Source organism: Salvelinus alpinus, chromosome 26, assembly GCF_045679555.1.
Source record: "Salvelinus alpinus chromosome 26, SLU_Salpinus.1, whole genome shotgun sequence".
Lineage (NCBI taxonomy): Eukaryota > Metazoa > Chordata > Actinopteri > Salmoniformes > Salmonidae > Salvelinus > Salvelinus alpinus.
The window spans coordinates 2,192,943-2,212,463 of record NC_092111.1 but is presented as its reverse complement, the minus strand read 5'-3'; the positions used below and the strand labels follow the sequence as shown (position 1 = coordinate 2,212,463).

The window sequence follows — 19,521 nt, the reverse complement described above, 5'->3', positions numbered from 1 at the left end:
CATCCAGAAGGCGAGGTCAGTACAGGTGCATCAAGACTGGGACAGAGAGATTGAAAAACAGCTTCTATCTCAAGGCCATCAGATTGTTAAACAGCCACCACTAGCACAGAGAGGCGACTACCTACCTACACAGACTTGATATCATTGGCCACTTTAATAAATGGAATATTAGTCACTTTAATAATGACACTTTAAGAATGTTTACATATCTCGCATTACTCATATACTGTATCCTTCACTATCTATTCCTTACTATCTATTGCATCTTGCCGTTCTGTCACTGCTCATCCATATATTTTATAGGTCCCGTGTGGCTCAGTTGGTAGAGCATGGCGCTTGCAACGCCAGGGTGGTGGGTTCATTCCCCACGGGGGGACCAGGATGAATATGTATGAACTTTCCAATTTGTAAGTCGCTCTGGATAAGAGCGTCTGCTAAATGACTTAAATATAAATATAATATATATATTCTTATCCCATTTCTTTACTAGATTGTGTGTATTTAGTTTTGTTATGGAATTTGTTAGATATTTGGTTTTGTTGTGGAATTGTTAGATATTATCTGTTAGATACTGCTGCACTGTCAGCTCTAGAAGCATAAGCATTTCTCTACACTCGCAATAACATCTGCTAACCATGTGTATGTGACCAATAAAATGTGATTTGATTTCCACCGGTCCAATGTGCATTGCTCATGTTTCTTTGCCCAAGCAAGTATTTTCTTCTTATTGGTGTCCTTTAGTAGTGGTTTCTTCACAGCAATTCAACCACAAAGGACTGATTCACTGTCTCCTCTAAACAGTTGATGTTGAGATGTCTGTTACTTGATCTCTTTGAAGCATTTATTTGGGCTGCAATCCGAGATAGCAAAAGCAGGTTGCCCAGCCCAGCGGAGATACAATCTTCGGCAAAATCATTCGCAAGGAGATTCCTGCAAAAATATTATCCTTTGCAGCAGAGGTAACTCTGGGTCTTCCTTTCCTGTGGCGGTCCTCATAAGACCCAGTTTCATCATAGCGCTTGGTTTTTGCAACTGCACTTGAAGAAACTTTAAAAGTTCTTGAAATTTTACACATTGACTGACCTTCAAGTCTTAAAGTAATGATGGACTGTCAATTCTCTTTGCTTATTTGAGCTGTTCTTGCCATAATATGGACTTGTTCTTTTACCAAATAGGGCCATCTTCTGTATACCACCCCTACCTTGTCACAAAACAACTGATTGGTTTCACAGCATTAAGGAAAGAAATTCCACAAATTAACTTTTAACAAGGCAAACCTGTTAATTGAAATGCATTCCAGGTGACTACCTCATGAAGCTGGTTAAGAGAATGCCAAAGAGTGTGCAAAGCTGTCATCAAGGGTGGCTACTTTGAAGAATCTCAAATATATTTTGATTCAAGACTTTTGTGGTTACAACATGTCATATGTGTAATTTCATAGTTTTGATGTCTTCACTGTTATTCCACACTGTAGAAAATAGTAAACATAAAGAAAAACCCTGGACTGAGTAGGTCTGTCCAAACTTTTGATTGGTACTGTAGGTAGCTAGCAATATAGTTTCTTTGCAACAAAACCTAGCCTAGTATTCATGGAACACTATAAATATCTGACTGCTACTAGGAAAGTATTCTGTACAAGACTAAATAGATAAATAAGACATTAGTTAATATGGAACAGTAAATTAAAATATTCAATATATCTTTTGTTTTGGATCAAGGTAGCTAGAAAACGACTACCGGAGTATGCAGGGATTTGTAGTCTTGTACGAAGTCTACTTCTACTGCTAAATAGCATTTTCGAATCAGAGCAAAGCCGAATATATTTATTTCACCTTGCCCAACCGATTTACACGATTATCAAAATGTCACGTCAGGGTAAGCCTACAGAAAATACAACCCTTATTTTAAGCGTTTCTAAAAAAAATTATGGTGGAAACAAACTATTGGAACCATTTCCCTGTTTGACTGCTATGTTTTATGGGTATTATGAATCATACTGTGGCATTGTATGTGCTTAATAGACCATGCGGTCCTAACAGTGGCGTAGCTCCATTTCGCGGGGCCAGCAAAGTTAATGGGGCAAAGAAACATTTGCAGTTTTATAGCTAAACTCATGCTATTTTACACATTTGCCATGAGGCTGAGAGAACATGTTGCATTTTTAAAACACATTTTCTGTAAAAAAAAAAAAAGAATTATATATAGGCTTATGAAACATGTATATACTATCTGAAGAGCCCAATCAAAAATTATATAAATAAAAAGTTTTTTTTGTGTGGGGGGGGGGGGGGGGGGTTGTCCTAATTCAGTCAGATCACATGCCAGACTGTTCTTGGTCTATTTCACTCTGACATGGTGGACTGGATTCATCTATTTCTGCTGTGAGAAATTTAAAATGACCTCATAAAGCCATTGCAGGATACTGATATTCATACAGTAGTTCATTTGTATTATGAACAGCTGCAATTGCATGTACCATGCTCCACAACAATGTTCCTTCTGTTAAACGACAGGAGAGACAAACACTGATTCATCAAAATGAAGAAACAAATAGCAATTCCATGATTGAATTTTGTAAGTCTTAAATGAACAATACATATACTGTATACAGCACAACTGTTAAATTGTTTAACTATTTAGTTACATACAGCTTTATTGGTGACTTCAGACAAAGGCAAAAAAAAAATGCATTCTTATTTAAATAATTTGTGAATGAAGGGTAGAGGAAGGGGACGAAGGAGTGATTTAAGCTCTGGCTTGGTCCTTCTGCTGGAACTCTGCAATTCGAGTCTCCATGATAGGCCTGAAGTGTCTGATTAATCCCTATAGAGAGAAAGAAGAGTAGGAGAGAGTGAGTTAAGAAAAGGGAAAGTCAGCTGACTACACTATTTCCAAATCAAATACAGTCTGTTTAAATAGCAGTCTCTATGGACAGATGCAGGCACAGTCCATAGAAACCTGTATTACTTACCACCAATACACACTAATGGCTCACTCTATAGGACTGACCCGAACCATGCTGGCTTGGATATTTTCACTATGAGGGATTATTGTGTAACCAGGCCAGCCCAGTATAGCTTAGCTTGTCACTTTAATGTGAATCAGGCATAACAAGTTGAGCCTCAGTGAGTGTATGCACAGTGCATTCGGAAATGATTCAGACCCCTTGACTTTTTACACATTGTTACGTTACAGCCTTATTCGAAAAATGATTAAATTAAAAAACCAAGCCATGAGGTCGAAGAAATTGTACGTAGAGCTCCGAGACACGATTGTGTAGAGGCACATATCTGGGGAAGGGTACCAAAACATTTCTGCAGCATTGAAGGTCCCCAAAAGTAGAGTGATCTCCATCATTCTTAAATGGAAGACGTTTGGAACAACCAAACTCTTCCTAGTGCTGGCCACCGTGCCAAACAGAGCAAAAGGTGGAGAAGGGCCTTGGTCAGGGTGGTGACCAAGAAACCGATGGTCACGCTGACAGAGCTCCAGTGTTCCTCTGTGGAGATGGGAGAAACTTTCAGAAGTACAACCATCTCTGCAGCACTCCACTAAATCAGGCCTAATGGTAAAGTGGCCACACAGAAGCCACTCGTCAGTAAAAAGCACATGACATCCCGCTTGGAGTTTGCCAAAAGGCACCTAAAGGCCTCTCAGACCATGAGTAACAAGATTCTATGGTCTGATGAAACCAAGATTGAACTCTTTGGTCTGAATGCCAAGCGTCACATCTGGAGGAAACCTGGCACCATCCCTACTAGAGGTCGACCGATTATGATTTTTCAACGCCGATACCGATAATTGGAGGACAAAAAAAGCCGATGCCGATTTATATATATATTTAAAAAAAAATGTTTTATATATATATATATCATACACACACATTTTTGTAATAATGACAATTGCAACAATACTGAATGAACAATGAACACTTATTTTAACTTAATATAATACATAAATACACACACACACAGCTCTGAAGTGACAATGATACTGAAGAGTCTGCTTAGGAGACAAATACTCTCAACTGTTTGAATAAAAATAGAGTTTAAGTTACCTGTGATGAATGTTGAAAACAAAAACTGTCATTTCTATATGCAGGAAATCCTATTTTAATAATGGGCATGGTAAGAATTGACGACCAGAGTGCGAGTCATAATTCCCATGACACCTTCTAGCAAAATCTGAAAAGCGGTTCCTTCATTTATTCTATAGGATATTTTTTAGATTTACTTAAAATAAGGTCTGTGTTTCGTGTAGGCTTACACCACCTTGCCAATTTTATAACTGTGTAGATATCCATAGGACAAGGTAACTCTGATCAATATTGGCTAAGTATAAGCGAAGATAAAAAAAAATTGTAGAGTGGATTTATGAAAATATATTATTAGTAGATCTGGATAGAAAACACTCTGAAGTTTCTAAAACTGTTTGAATGATGTCTGTTAGTATAATAGAACTCATATGGGAAATCTGAGGTTGATCGATTTTCAACTCAGCTCCTATTGAAGATACATTGGGATATTGGTAATGTTGCACTTCCTAAGGCTTCCACTAGATGTCAACAGTCTTTAGAACCTTGTCTGATGCTTCTACTGTGAAGTGGGGGCGAATGAGAGGGGAATGAGTCAGAGGTCTGCCAGCAGCCATGAGCTGACCATGCGCGTTCACATGAGAGTTCGCTCCCGTTCCATTTGCTTTTCTGAAGACAAAGGAATTCTCCGGTTGGAACATAATTCTTCAATAATGTTAAAAACATCCTAAAGATTGATTCAATACTTCGTTTGTCATGTTTTTACGGACTGTAATATAACTTTTTTTACTTTCCGTCCGTACTTTCCGCTGGACTTGCCCGCGCGTCGTGAGTTTGGAAAGTGTACTGAACGCTGGAAAGTGTACTGAACGCTAGAACAACAAGGAAGAATTTGGACATAAATGATGGACATTATCAAACAAAACAAACATTTATTGTTGAACTGGGATTCCTGGGAGTGCATTCTGATGAAGATCATCAAAGGTAAGTGAATGTTTATAATGTTATTTCTGACATGTTGACTGCACAATATGGCGGATATATTTGTGTCTTGATTGGGACCTGAGCGCCGACTCAGATTATTGCATGGTTTGCTTTATCCGTTAAGCTTTTTTGAAATTTGACACAGCGGTTGCATTAAGGAGAAGTGCATCTAAAATGCCATGCATAACAGTTGTATCTTTTAGCAATGTTTATTATGAGTATTCCTGTAAATTGATGTGGCTCTCTGCAAAATCAAAGGATGTTTTGGAACTTCTGAACGTAAGGCGCCAATGTAAACTCAGATTTTTGCATTTAAATATGAACTTTACCGAACAAAACATACATGTATTGTGTAACATGAAGTCCTAGGATTGTCATCTGATGAAGATCAGCACAGGTTAGTGATTAATTTTCTCTATTTCTGCTTTTTGACTCCTCTCTTTGGCTGGAAAAATGGCTGTGTTATTCTGTGAATAGGCACTCACCTAACATAATCGTTTGGTATGCTTTCGTCGTAAAGCCTTTTTGAAATCGGACACTGTGGCTGGATTTACAACAAGTGTATCTTTAAAATGGTGTAAAATACATGAATGTTTGAGGAATTTTAATTATGGGATTTCTGTTGTTTTGAATTTGGCACCCTGCAGTTTCACTGGCTGTTGAAGAGGTGGAACGCTACCGTCTCATGTACCCTAGAGAGGTTAATCTGCCATTCCGATTAATCGGTCGACCTCCAGTCTGGGCTATGTGCTTAGGGTCGTTGTCCTGTTGGAAGGTGAACCTTTGCCCCAGTCTGAGGTCCTGTTTTCGTCAAGTATGTCTCTGTACTTTACTCCGTTCATCTTTCCGTCCAACCTGACTAGTCTCCCAGTCCCTGCCGTTGAAAAACATCCCCATAGCATGATGCTGCCACCACCATACTTCACTGTAGGGATTGTTATGAAAACTTGAAATCGGCCCCGATTAAAATCGGCCATTCCGATTAATCGTGGCCGATTTCAAGTTTTCATAACAATCGGAAATCTGTATTTTTGGGCGCCGATTTGCCGTTTTTTTATTATTTTTTTATAAATACACCTTTATTTAATCTTTATTTAACTAGGCAAGTCAGTTAAGAACACATTCTTATTTTCAATGACGGCCTAGAAAACGGTGGGTTAACTGCCTTGTTCAGGGGCAGAACGACAGATCTTTACCTTGTCAGCTCGGGGATTCATTTTTGCAACCTTCCGGTTACTAGTCCAACGCTCTAACCACTTGCCTTACATTGCACTCAACGAGGAGCCTGCATGGCAGGCTGACTACCTGTTACGCGAGGGCAGCAAGAAGCCAAGGTAAGTTGCTAACTAGCATTAAACTTATCTTATAAAAAACAATCAATCTTAACATAATCACTAGTTAACTACACATGGTTGATGATATTACTAGTTTATCTAGCGTGTCCTGCGTTGCATATAATCGATGTGGTGCCTGTTCATTTCTCATCGAATCACAGCCTACTTCGATAAACGGGTGATGAATTAACAAGCGCATTTGCGAAAAAAGCACTGTCGTTGCACCAATGTACCCAACCATAAACATCAATGCCTTTCTTTAAAATCAATACACAAGTATATATTTTGAAACCTGCATATTTAGTTATATATAGATATATACACTGCTCAAAAAAATAAAGGGAACACTTAAACAACACAATGTAACTCCAAGTCAATCACACTTCTGTGAAATCAAACTGTCCACTTAGGAAGCAACACTGATTGACAATAAATTTCACACGCTGTTGTGCAAATGGAATAGACAAAAGGTGGAAATTATAGGCAATTAGCAAGACACCCCCAATAAAGGAGTGGTTCTGCAGGTGGTGACCACAGACCACTCAGTTCCTATGCTTCCTAGGCTGATGTTTTGGTCACTTTTGAATGCTGGCGGTGCTCTCACTCTAGTGGTAGCATGAGACGGAGTCTACAACCCACACAAGTGGCTCAGGTAGTGCAGCTCTTCCAGGATGGCACATCAATGCGAGCTGTGGCAAGAAGGTTTGCTGTGTCTGTCAGCGTAGTGTCCAGAGCATGGAGGCGCTACCAGGAGACAGGCAAGTACATCAGGAGACGTGGAGGAGGCCAACAACCCAGCAGCAGGACCGCTACCTCCGCCTTTGTGCAAGGAGGATGAGGAGGAGCACTGTCAGAGCCCTGCAAAATGACCTCCAGCAGGCCACAAATGTGCATGTGTCTGCTCAAACGGTCAGAAACAGACTCCATGAGGGTGGTATGAGGGCCCGATGTCCACAGGTGGGGGTTGTGCTTACAAATTCGCCACTGGCGCCCTGTGCTCTTCACAGATGAAAGCAGGTTCACACGCACGTGACAGACGACGCCGTGGAGAACGTTCTGCTGCCTGCAACATCCTCCAGCATGACCGGTTTGGCGGTGGGTCAGTCATGGTGTGGGGTGGCATTTCTTTGGGGGACCGCACAGCCCTCCATGTGCTCGCCAGAGGTAGCCTGACTGCCATTAGATACCGAGATGAGATCCTCAGACCCCTTGTGAGACCATATGCTGGTGCGGTTGGCCCTGGGTTCTTTCTAATGCAAGACAATGCTAGACCTCATGTGGCTGGAGTGTGTCAGCAGTTCCTGCAAGAGGAAGGCATTGATGCTATGGACTGGCCCGCCCGTTCCCCAGACCTGAATCCAATTGAGCACATCTGGGACAACATGTCTCGCTCCATCCACCAACGCCACGTTGCACCACAGACTGTCCAGGAGTTGGCGGATGCTTTAGTCCAGGTCTGGGAGGAGATCCCTCAGGAGACCATCCGCCACCTCATCAGGAGCATGCCCAGGCATTGTAGGGAGGTCATACAGGCACGTGGAGGCCACACACACTACTGAGCCTCATTTTGACTTGTTTTAAGGACATTACATCAAAGTTGGATCAGCCTGTAGTGTGGTTTTCCACTTTAATTTTGAGTGTGACTCCAAATCCAGACCTCCATGGGTTGATAAATTTGATTTCCATTGATAATTTGTGTGTGATTTTGTAGTCAGCACATTCAACTATGTAAAGAAAAAAGTATTTAATAAGAATATTTCATTCAGATCTAGGATGTGTTATTTTAGTGTTCCTTTTATTTTTTTGAGCAGTGTATATATATTTTTTGAAATATTGCCTGCTAACATGAATTTCTTATAACTAGTGAAATTGTGTCACTTCTCTTGCGTTCCGTGCAAGCAGTCAGGGTATATGCAGCAGTTTGGGCCGCCTGGCTCATTGCGAACTGTGTGAAGTCCATTTATTCCTAACAAAGGCCGTAATTAATTTGCCAGAATTGTACATAATTATGACATAACATTGAAGGTTGTGCAATGTAACAGCAATATTTAGACTTAGGGATGCCACCCGTTAGATAAAATACGGAACGGTTCCGTATTTCACTGAAAGAATAAACGTTTTGTTTTCGAAATGATAGTTTCCGGATTCTACCATATTAATGACCAAAGGCTCGTATTTCTGTGTGTTATTATGTTATAATTAAGTCTATGAGTTGATATTTGATAGTGCAGTCTGACTGAACGATGGTAGGCAGCAGCATGCTCGTAAGCATTCATTCAAACAGCACTTTCGTGCGTTTGCCAGCAGCTCTTCGCAATTCTTCAAGCATTGCGCTGTTTATGACTTTAAGCCTATCAACTCCCGAGATTAGGCTGGTGTAACCGATGTGAAATGGCTAACTAGTTAGCGGGGTGCGCGCTAATAGCGTTTCAAACATCACTCGCTCTGAGACTTGGAGTGGTTGTTCCCCTTGCGCTGCATGGGTAACGCTGCTTCGAGGGTGGCTGTTGCGATGTATTCCTGGTTCGAGCCCAGGTAGGAGCGAGGAGAGGGACGGAAGCTATACTGTTACACTGGCAATACTAAAGTGCCTATAAGAACATCCAATAGTCAAAGGTATATGAAATACAAATCGTATATAGAGAAATAGTCCTATAATAACTACAACCTAAAACTTCTTACCTGGGAATATTAAAGACTCATGTTAAACGGAACCACCAGCTTTCATATGTTCTCATGTTCTGAGCAAGGAACTTAAACTAACGTTTAAGTGCTTTTTTACATGGCACATATTGCACTTTTACTTTCTTCTCCAACACTTTGTTTTTGCATTATTTAAACCAAATTGAACATGTTTCATTATTTATTTGAGGCTAAATTGATATTATTGATGTATTATATTAAGTTAAAATAAGTGTTCATTCAGTATTGTTGTAATTGTCATTATTACAAATAAATAAATTGAAATTATAACTTTTTTTTTTTTTTTAAAGGCCGATTAATCGGTATCGGCTTTTTTGGTCCTCCAACAATCGGTATCGGTGTTGAAAAATCATAATCGGTCAACCTCTAACCCAGACAACGCAGGAGTGGCTTCGGGACAAGTCTCTGAATGTCCTTGAGTGGCACAGCCAGAGCCCGGACTTGAACCCGATCAAACATCTCTGGAGAGACCTGAAAATAGCTGTGCAGCAATGCTCCCCATCCAACCTGACAGAGCTTGAGAGGATCTGCAGAGATTAGGAGAAACTCCCCAAATACAGGTGTGCCAAGCTTGTAGTGTCATACCCAAGAAGACTTGAGTCTGTAATCGCTGCCAAAGGTGCTTCAACAAAGTACTGAGTAAAGGGTCTGAATACTTATGTAAATGTAATTTCATTTTTTTATTTTTTATTATACATTCGCAAAAATTTCAAAACCTGTTATTGCTTTCATTATGGGGTATTGTGTGTAGATTGAGGGGGGGAAAACCATTTAATTTATTTTAGAATAAGGCGTCTGAATATTTTATGAATGCACTTTGTATACAGTATCTCCTGTATTTACCTGTACGGGCCACGCGGCTCCATCACCCAGGGCACAGATGGTGTGCCCCTCAATCTGCTTGCTGATTTCCCAGATCATGTCGATCTCAGCCGCCCGCGCATCACCCTTCACAAAGCGCCACATCATCTTGTTCATCCAGTCCACTCCTTCACAGAGGACAAGAGAGATGGAGAGAATAAGTAAGATAAATATGGGAATAGGGCAGAGAGAGACAAACAGACTTGTAGCAGTCTTTAAAAAGGCACAACGTTTGGATCAAAATAGATAAGTAGCCTTCCTTACCCTCCCTGCAGGGGGTGCACTGGCCACAGCTCTCGTGTTTGTAGAACTCAATCAAGCGGGCGATGGCTCTGATGACGTCAGTCTGCAATGAGAGTACATCTCTCAACAACATATCTCAATGTGTCCGATCAAATTTCAATTATCCTAGATGTAAGAACCACTTTCTCATCAGTGTTATACTGTTACTTATACATACAGGGCCGGTTTCCCAGACACAGATTAACCCTAGACCTGTCCAAAATATCATTTTCAATGGAGATTTTCTATTGAAAGTGTTTCTTATTCCAGGACTAGGCTTGAACACTGTCTGGGAAACCAGTGTGGATGAGAGTTTACAGATTTGTCCATGACGATGAGAGCGGCAGTGCCGAGGCCAGTCTGAGCCTGGACCAGGCCGTCAAAGTCCATCAGCACGGTGTCACACACTGAACGGGGGATGAGGGGTGTGGAAGAGCCTCCAGGGATCACACACAACAGATTGTCCCAGCCACCGCGCACACCACCTGGGAGAGATGAATTGACTTTGGTCAGTTGAATTGAGGCTGCACATGTGTGTGTTAATGAGCAAGTACAATATATATATATACTGTACCTTAATACTGAGAAAGGTTTGTTGTGGCATTAGTGTTTCCTAGGAAACCTGATTCAGGGCCTGATAATCTTAAAATCTTCTGGATTGCTTTATTACTAATTTAAGACAACATACAGTACATATATTGGATATCTTTGAACTGGCATGTTTGCTAACTGTAGCAACAATGGTGAGTGAGGTGGTTATTATACATTGGGAAGAGAGATGCAGCTCAGTTTTAAATGCTCACGTGGTGTACGGTAAGGACGTACCTGCGTGTCTCTCGATGAGGTCCTTGAGAGGAACAGACATCTCCTCCTCCACTGTGCAGGGGGTGTTGACATGACCTGAGATGTTGAAGAGCTTTGTGCCTGAATTCCTCTCTCTGCCAAAGCCTAGGAACCACGTGCCGCCACGGCGACAAATAGTGGGCGCCACAGCTACCGTTTCCACGTTGGCGACAGTTGTTGGGCAACCAAACACACCTTGGAGGGAACAAAATGGTCAACCAGTTTAGAACTAAACTTTTAGAAGAAAAGTTAAAGGATATTTGGATGTTACTGGTATTGATGTAGAAGGTGTTCTGTTGAACCTGTAAATTGACCTATTATCATCATCAAAAACATATCATTGCCATGCTATGATTAGTTCCATATTCTGGTGGACTCCATCTTCCTCTCCACCTCAGAAACTCACCAACGTCAGCAGGGAATGGGGGCTTCAGGCGGGGCTTCCCCTGCTTGCCCTCAAGGGACTCGATGAGTGCCGTCTCCTCTCCACAGATGTAGGCACCAGCCCCACGCATCACAAACACGTCAAAGTCGTAGCCAGAGCCGCAGGAGTTCTTCCCAATCAGACCAGCTGCATAGGCCTCGTTGATGGCCACCTGAGGTCAAAACCGGCATCAAATCAAAATGTATTCTTACATCAGCTGATATCTCAAAGTGCTGTACAGAAACCCAGCCTAAAACTCCAAACCGCAAGCAATGCAGGTGTAGAAGCACGGTGGCTAGGAAAAACTCCCTAGAAAGTCCAGAACCTAGGAAGAAACCTAGAGAGGAACCAGGCTATGAGGGGTGGCCAGTCCTCTTCTGGCTGTGCCGGGTCAAGATGGCCAAGATCAAAGAAGACGTCAACGAAAGTCATTCAAAATCAATTACCTTATAAAAGGAACCATATATGTGTTGAACGTACTAGGAACATTGGAAAAGGTGAAAAAGTGTGCCACATCTAAGAAGAGTCCTACAATGAGTAGGACTCTTAACTGTCTAGAGATCAACCTCTAAACCATTGTAGTTATGAACTTGTTTTCCCTTTTCATGCAGTCCACGCTCTCACCTGCAGGTTGGAGGACTCATTGTAGAACTCTCCCCTGATGTAAATATAGGCAGCGCGGGCTCCCATGGCCCTCCCGGCCACCAGGCAGCCCTCCACCAGCTTGTGGGGGTCGTTACGCATGATCTCCCTGTCCTTACAGGTGCCAGGCTCTCCTTCATCAGCATTCACCACCAGGTACTTTGGTCTAAGGATCAGATGAAGGGGGGATAGGAGTTTTAGATTCCTTTCTCAGGTCAAAGTTGGCACAGTGTCAAATGGGGGTTTAGGGTAAAGTTGCCCCTGGATTCTGATTTTGGGTAAGCTTAGCATTCACCCCACTAATGGTTAAGGTTAGTATTGGGGAGGGAAAGCTGATCCTAGATCAGTACCTAGGGGAAACGTCACAACGGAGCATCACAGGCAGTACCACTGACCTGCCATCACTGGGCTTGTTCATGAAGCCCCACTTCATGCCGGTGGGGAACCCTGCTCCACCTCTCCCCCGCAGCCCTGAAACTTTGATCTCGTTGAGGATCCAGTCCACTCCCTTCAGCAGGATCTCCTTGGTCTTGTACCAGTCACCACGACTTTGAGCTCCCTTTAGCCTGGAACGACATAGGGAGAGAGTAATAATATGACACCTAATTCCTAAGAATACTATTACATTAGCATATTACTGTATGATTAAGTTATATGCATGGAATTTTATATAATTGTACCGATGAAGAATGCTGGTCCAAGCTCTCATACCCCAAAGGCCAGCAATTCTGACATTGTGTAGAGTGTTATTGTGTATAGAGAACAGTTTGTAACGGCACCTCCAGTCATGTCGGCCATACAGGTTGGTGAAAATTCTATCCTGGTCAGCCAGGGGTCCAAATGTTGTCTTCTTTGGTGGTGCCTAAAGAGATTGCAAAACGTTAGGCCTAATAGTCTAAATACAATACAGAATATTTGCTACCAATAGTCTGGAACTGTCAAGTTTGCACTTTACACAGCTTGTGGAAGGATACCTCAGCAGTTGTGCTGTTGAATCGTGTGATGGAAGTCACTCTGCCTTGACAGACAGCAACTGGGCCCCGAGCCGCAGCACAGACCAAAGCCAACCGGGACAAGGACAGCATCCTGATAACTGGTTGCGGGACAGGATGCAGCCAAGTGCACAAGTTGATAGTTCAAATCATTTCAAATGTAGCCACAATACAATTAAATACATTGGTCAACATCCAGGGCAGGCTTCAGTTCCATCCCCATTACAAAACCTCAAGCAACAACATTACAAAACCCAATGGCAATGTGACACGACCCAAATACAACACAAAAACATTAGGCGCCGTTACATGAATGGCATCAACGTCCATCATAAAATCCATGCCAAGGAAGCGTACCTATTTCTTATGTGTCAGGCGACTTTTTCCGTCGCCACTGAACAAAGAATACTGTTGTCATTGTCAACTCAATACTTTAACCAACTTATCTAGCTAATCAGAGGTGTTAGTTAGATAAGGACGCATAGCACTGAAATTGTAACATTTCACGGGCCTAATGTTCAAAGGTGTATAAGGAGAAATCGTCAAATATCTAGCTAAAAGCCAAACACATTTCCCCTGGCACAGAACTAGCAGGACCTGCAAACGTCCCACCGTGACCTCCACTTTGTGATAGCTAACGTTACAGTAGCTAGCTAGCATGCTAAACAGGCTACGACAATCAACTTCTGATGCATAAAACTGCTCCAAGTCTCATAATAATCGTATTATTTTTGTTACGTCTTGCATGATATATTAATGTAGCTATGAAAATAACAAAATTACAAATGTTTTTCCTGCTAACGTGGTCTTCGTACCTTGGTGTTGTGTCCCGAACCTGTGTTACAAAATGACGTTCTTCTTCGTCTTCTATGAGGTTTCTATGAGGCATCCAATTTATTGCATTACCGCCACCTACTAGACTGGAGTACAACTCCCGTACACTTCGCTTGATAGATAAAATGTAACAAATAAATACCCTACCCTCTAACACTACGCTCACTAATTTCAAAATTATATATAAAATAAAATTAACACCACCCTACTCCACTAATTAAATGCATTTATTCCTACCTCATCATCCTGAATTTGAATTGAATTTGTTTTAAATTTAACCAGGCAAGTCGGTTAAGAACAAATTATTTTTTACAAATACAGCCTAGGAACAGTGGGTTAACTGCCTTGTTCAGGTGTAGAACACCAGATTTTTACCTTGTCGGCTCTGGGATTCGATCTAGCAACTTTTCAGTTACTGGCCCAACACTCTAACCACTAGGCTACCTGCCGCCCCAAGGCAAGGATGGGACATCACCACTTAACACACCCTGTAACTCTTGATGTCAAATCTCGTACACCCAAATACCTCTCTGCAACTGCCACCACAACTTAAATGTTCTGCGACTTACATTCCATCCCTGCAATACAATTGATAACCATAACTATAAATGCTAAAAATCCAATCTTACTGAAACACATATCACTTGATGGCCTATCCCTCTGTACTGGGACAGATCTACTGCTCACACCACTCCTCTCAGAATCCCTCCCCCTTGACCCATCTTCCTCTACTTTCTTCACTGCCTCAGCATATGACAACTTCTGCACTACTCTAACCCTGGAAACCTCAACCTGCCTCTCTCGCACGGGACATTTCTGATCCCCAGCCCCATGGGCACCCCTACAATTAACACATTCCACTACTTTCCCCAATGCTACACATTCCATTGTCTCATGCCCTTCTGCACACTTCTCACACCTAGGAACCTCCCTCCTACACACTGCTGCCACATGCCCATAAGCTTGACACCTGTAACAACGTAATGTATTTGGTACAAAAGCTCATACATGATAATACTGCACTTCTCCTGACATACATCTTGTTCTTGCCTTCTCAAGGTGCGCCATTTAACCGGCTGTCACAATCACCATACAATCAGCACAAACCCCTTGGGATGTAGCGCTCAACAGTGCATCCCACTCATAAAGCAGCTTCGTCTTGATGTTCTTCTTTATCTCCCTACAAAATAATGAGCAGAAGCAGAAGCAGCAGTAGCCGCTTCTTCTTCTTCTGTAATATCTTGGCGGTCCGCAAACAATCGTTTAAGTGCATGCCGCCACATACTGTGCTGGAATGTACGATCACTCATGATCTGCCCAATTCTGTACTACCATGATTTAAAAAAAATAATAAATCACTACTAACTTCTACCACACCATATGTCACCCCACATTTACAACACTTAACCTTCACATTGCTCCCACATTCATCGTAATAAATAAATAATAAATAATTTTCTGAATAATTCAGAAAAAAACCTGCGTTAGCAGTCCTAGCACTCCTTCTGTGTGTGTGTGTGTGTGTGTGTGTGTGTGTGTGTGTGTGTGTGTGTGTGTGTGTGTGTGTGTGTGTGTGTGTGTGTGTGTGTGTGTGTGTGTGTGTGTGTGTGTGTGTGTGTGGTGACAGAAAAATAGATAAATGTGAGAGTCCAGGTGGGTTTAGCTGGTGAGAATAAATGGATCCTTTGGGCTCCAAACCGCCATGCTCCAGAATCTATCAGCAGGCTGTGTGTCATAAACGGCCCACCCTCAGCATTTATTAGCTGAGGGAATAGGGGAGCCAGTGTCTCTGTCTCTCTCTTTCTCTCTGTCTCTGTCTCTGTCTCTGTCTCTGTCTCTGTCTCTGTCTCTGTCGCTATCTCTCTCTTTCTCTGTCTCTATTTCTCTCTGTCTCTCTCTGTCTCTGTCTCTCTCTCTCTGTCTCTCTTCGCCCCCCCCCCCAGGGAGAGTGTCCCGGGGAGAGTGGGATGTGCGGGGGCACATTTCCGGTGCACGCGTGTGAGACAGGACAGATATAAGCACCCACCAAACTATTATTACAAATACAGATGTGCCAAGCTTGTAGCGTCATACCCAAGAAGACTCGAGGCTGTAATTGCTGCCAAAAGTGCTTCAACAAAGTACTGTGTAAAGGGTCTGAATACTTATGTAAATGTGATATCTGTTTTTTGTTTTTAATAAATTAGAAAACATTTCTAAAAACCTGTTTTTGCTTTGTCATTATGCGGTATTGTGTGTAGATTGATGAGGGAAAAAAACGATTTAATCAATTTTAGAATAAGACTGTAACGTAACAGAATGTGGAAAAAGTCAAGCGGGTCTGAATACTTTCCGAATGCACTGTGTGTTTAAATTGCCAAAGCAATTTAGTTTGAAATGAAACCACTTTCTGTCAAAATTAGAAAACGTGTAATATCTGAAAATACAATGTTAGTCTAGCGTTAGCTAGCTATCTCACCTGTATACATCACCGTGCGTGATGGACGCGTCTCCCTGTCACAGAGGCCATGCCACGGTTGCCCTTAGTTTGAAGATGTAATCCAGAGACCGGTGTTTCCTCCATCTCTTTATCTATCAGACTCCACTGATTTCACAACTTGATCCTTCAGAAAGTGGAGAGACACACTTATGCAGCTCCACTACACAATACATTATTTTTAAAGCTGCGTTCAACAGGATTACCAACACCGACTGACAAGCTTCTATGGCCGACCAATCCGAACTCCTCCCTCAGCATGTCCAGCCCACTTATTATCTCAGCCAATCATGGCTAGTGTGAAGGTTGCTAACTTTTTCTGTGGCTTAACAAGGCTTGTAACTTAACAATTGTATTCATATTTACAGAAGGCATACAAGTTTGTTAAGGCACATGAAAGTTCACATGTTCAAGAAGGCATTTCTGCCAAGAAATGCATTTTGATTAAAAAATATATAATAATTACGTTCAAACAGCTCTCCTGTGTAGTCTCCCGGGTGGCGCAGTGGTCTAGGGCACTGCATCGCAGTGCTAGCTGCGCCACCAGAGTCTCTGGGTTCGCGCCCAGGCTGGGCTGGGTTCGCGCCCAGGCTCTGTCGCAGCCGGCCGCAACCGGGAGATCCGTGGGGCGACGCACAATTGGCATAGCGTCGTCCGGGTTAGGGAGGGTTTGGCCGGTAGGGAGGGTTTGGCCGGTAGGGATATCCTTGTCTCAGTATGTAAAAATGTAATAAAAAAATGTATGCACTCTACTGTAAGTCGCTCTGGATAAGAGCGTCTGCTAAATGACTAAAATGTAAATGTAAATGTAAGTCGTAACTTGCGACATATGCCTAGTTTCCTGAATTGTGTCACATATTAAGGAAGATGCCAGACCTGAGGATAATGCTGAAGAGTTTAAGAATAGCCTATTTTAATTTGTGGTCTGTACATTTTATCACTTTGGTCCCGTGTGGCTCAGTTGGTAGAGCATGGCGCTTGCAACGCCAGGGTTGTGGGTTCAATTCCCACGGGGGGACCAGGATGAATATGTATGAACTTTCCAATTTGTAAGTCGCTCTGGATAAGAGCGTCTGCTAAATGACTTAAATGTAAATGACTTAAATGTAATCATGTTCGCCTCCAACACTTGGCACATATTTTCCTTCCTTTACATTGAACAGCTACATTTCCCATTCTTTAGCTTCTTATTCTTCTTTAAGGTTTCATGGCAGTCTACACCTATTGGTGTACTGCTACCACCTACTCTATGGGTAGTGAACAAAATATAAAAATAAACATCTTATACAATACAAAAATCAAATAAATGCAAAACATCCCCACCCCACCCCTTCAGTGATAATCCAAATCACATCCCTACACAGGGCCAAGTGCCTGTGTGGACGCAACATTCATCGACGGGATTCCTGAGTCCCAAATAACCTTCAGCTGCACTCACAACGATGCCTATTTTCTCCGATTTCATCTTTGTTTGCGCTGTGCACTTTATAACCAATGCAATAAATAATACAAAGTCCACCCTTTTATGGTAGGATCCTGTTGGCGAGTAATATTTAGTGATGTCTCTAATCCAACTACCATGGTTTCTTCAATGTTACTCCCTTCTTCCACTCCTCTCACCGCCTCCAGATAGGCAACATGCTGGACAGCCCTTATTCTTGCCACCTCGGTCTCCATCACCCCAACAGAGCACTTCATTAATTCTGGCGCATGCTCGCCACCACAATTGCAGCATTTCGCCTCATGAGTGGAAGCTAATACCTCTCGCCCGGACACAGTCCGCCTCGGAAATGGTCCGGGTGCCGCTGTTGCAAGGTATTTGAAACTTTTCTAACAACCGAAAATTAGTTACCTCAGGTTCATTCAGCCGTTCCTATTGGGAAAATGAATGGGGAAAGAACAGGGTTTTGGGATGTATGCAGAAAATTCACTTTAGCGGTAGTAGCGGACCAGCACTTGTGATCCTTAAACCCCACCCACACAAAATGTGTGATAGGAAGATGACATGTTGGGCCTATGGGACTGGGTGATCAGCACTGACAGACTAGCACTATTGTTGGTTGTAGGAACGCATGGGAAATGGCAGATGTCAAGATTGAGTCTGATGCAGCTACCAGTGAGAGGAGTGAAGAGAATGAGAATTCTGGATGGACGACTGTTGCTAAAAGTCGGAGTAAGATAGCCAAAGTGTCAGTTGAAACGCAGTTTAGTAAGCAGAAGGCTCATGCTCCAACTTCTCAGTTTGTAGTGGGAGTAGGGTTTAGGGATAAGGAGATGTACGTTGGGAATCCGTTCTATCTTTACGAAATGGTGAAGAATGCATTGTGTGCTGTGGAGTCTGTGAGGGTGACCAGAGGTGGAATTGTATTGTTCTGTTGTGCATCGGAAAGCAAAATCAGCGAGCATTGAACCTCATTGAAACAACACCACAGGAGTAAGGTATGGTGGCCATGCATGGACAAGGCTGCAAAGAGACACGTCAAGTCATGCCATGGTTGTCAGATTGTACCACGACCAGATGTGCCAGAACCGCTGAGAACCACAGCGCTACCTGATGGGCCGTGGCAGGACGTTGCCACTGACCTACAGTACACGCAATACTAGTAGTTGTAGACTACTACAGCAGATATTATGAATATTATATCATGCTATCTACTACCACAGAAAAGGTGATTGGAGACTATTTTCAGTCGTCATGGTCTACCATTAACAATCTGATCTGATTGTGGCCCACAGTACATATAATCGCAGTTCCAGAACTTCTGCCAGGAAAATGGGATACAGCAAGTAAAAACAATGCCAAAATGGGCACAGAGAAGTGGAGCAGGAAAATGCCTCCCACATGAAATGGATTCGCATTGCACAAGCTGAGGGGCTGGACTGAAAGCGGGACCTAGGCAAGTATGTGACATTTACATTTACATTTAAGTCATTTAGCTGACGCTCTTATCCAGAGCGACTTACAAATTGTAAATGAACCCACAACCCTGGCGTTGCAAGCGCCATGCTCTACCAACTGAGCCACACGGGACCGTGACAGTATATAGATCCATTGATCACTCTACCACGGGCAGGAGCCCAGCTGAGCTCCTTTTCAAAAGGAAAATGAGAGT

The 19,521-nt window shown here is 42.5% G+C and overlaps 1 protein-coding gene and 1 non-coding gene across 4 annotated transcripts; one reads left to right on the top strand and one right to left on the bottom strand.

The window, feature by feature from the left end:
- Nucleotides 1-2,565: 2,565 nt before the first annotated feature.
- On the bottom strand, nt 2,566-14,043 carry ndufv1 (NADH:ubiquinone oxidoreductase core subunit V1). Of its 3 annotated transcripts, XM_071367245.1 has the most exons (12): nt 13,914-13,967; nt 13,456-13,492; nt 13,081-13,199; nt 12,886-12,968; nt 12,502-12,672; nt 12,089-12,272; nt 11,447-11,636; nt 11,023-11,235; nt 10,516-10,682; nt 10,180-10,261; nt 9,898-10,043; nt 2,566-2,823 (listed from the first exon to the last, which is right to left on the bottom strand). In XM_071367245.1, the coding sequence occupies exons 3-12, from the start codon at nt 13,189-13,191 to the stop codon at nt 2,746-2,748; spliced, it is 1,425 nt and encodes a 474-aa protein (XP_071223346.1). In that variant the 5' UTR covers nt 13,192-13,199; nt 13,456-13,492; nt 13,914-13,967; the 3' UTR covers nt 2,566-2,745. The 3 variants fall into 3 exon arrangements, with proteins under 3 accessions (XP_071223346.1, XP_071223345.1, XP_071223344.1); XM_071367244.1 differs by lacking the exon at nt 13,456-13,492 and having other exon boundaries at nt 13,914-14,043; XM_071367243.1 differs by lacking the exon at nt 13,456-13,492 and having other exon boundaries at nt 13,882-13,937.
- Nucleotides 14,044-17,352: 3,309 nt separating this feature from the next.
- trnaa-ugc (transfer RNA alanine (anticodon UGC)) lies at nt 17,353-17,429 on the top strand. The gene has a single exon. It is a non-coding gene; the product is annotated as a tRNA-Ala (tRNA).
- The last annotated feature ends 2,092 nt before the right edge of the window (nt 17,430-19,521 follow it).

What these genes read in the sequence shown, in the direction of transcription:
- ndufv1 (XM_071367244.1), bottom strand. Translation starts at nt 13,191, where the DNA reads ATGCTGTCCTTGTCCCGGTTGGCTTTGGTCTGTGCTGCGGCTCGGGGC. An exon ending in ATGAGTCCTCCAACCTGCAG is followed by an intron (nt 11,637 to 12,088) that starts GTGAGAGCGTGG and finishes TTTTGACCTCAG; the next exon opens with GTGGCCATCAACGAGGCCTA. An exon ending in TCATCGTCATGGACAAATCT is followed by an intron (nt 10,262 to 10,515) that starts GTAAACTCTCAT and finishes CTCTCATTGCAG; the next exon opens with ACTGACGTCATCAGAGCCAT.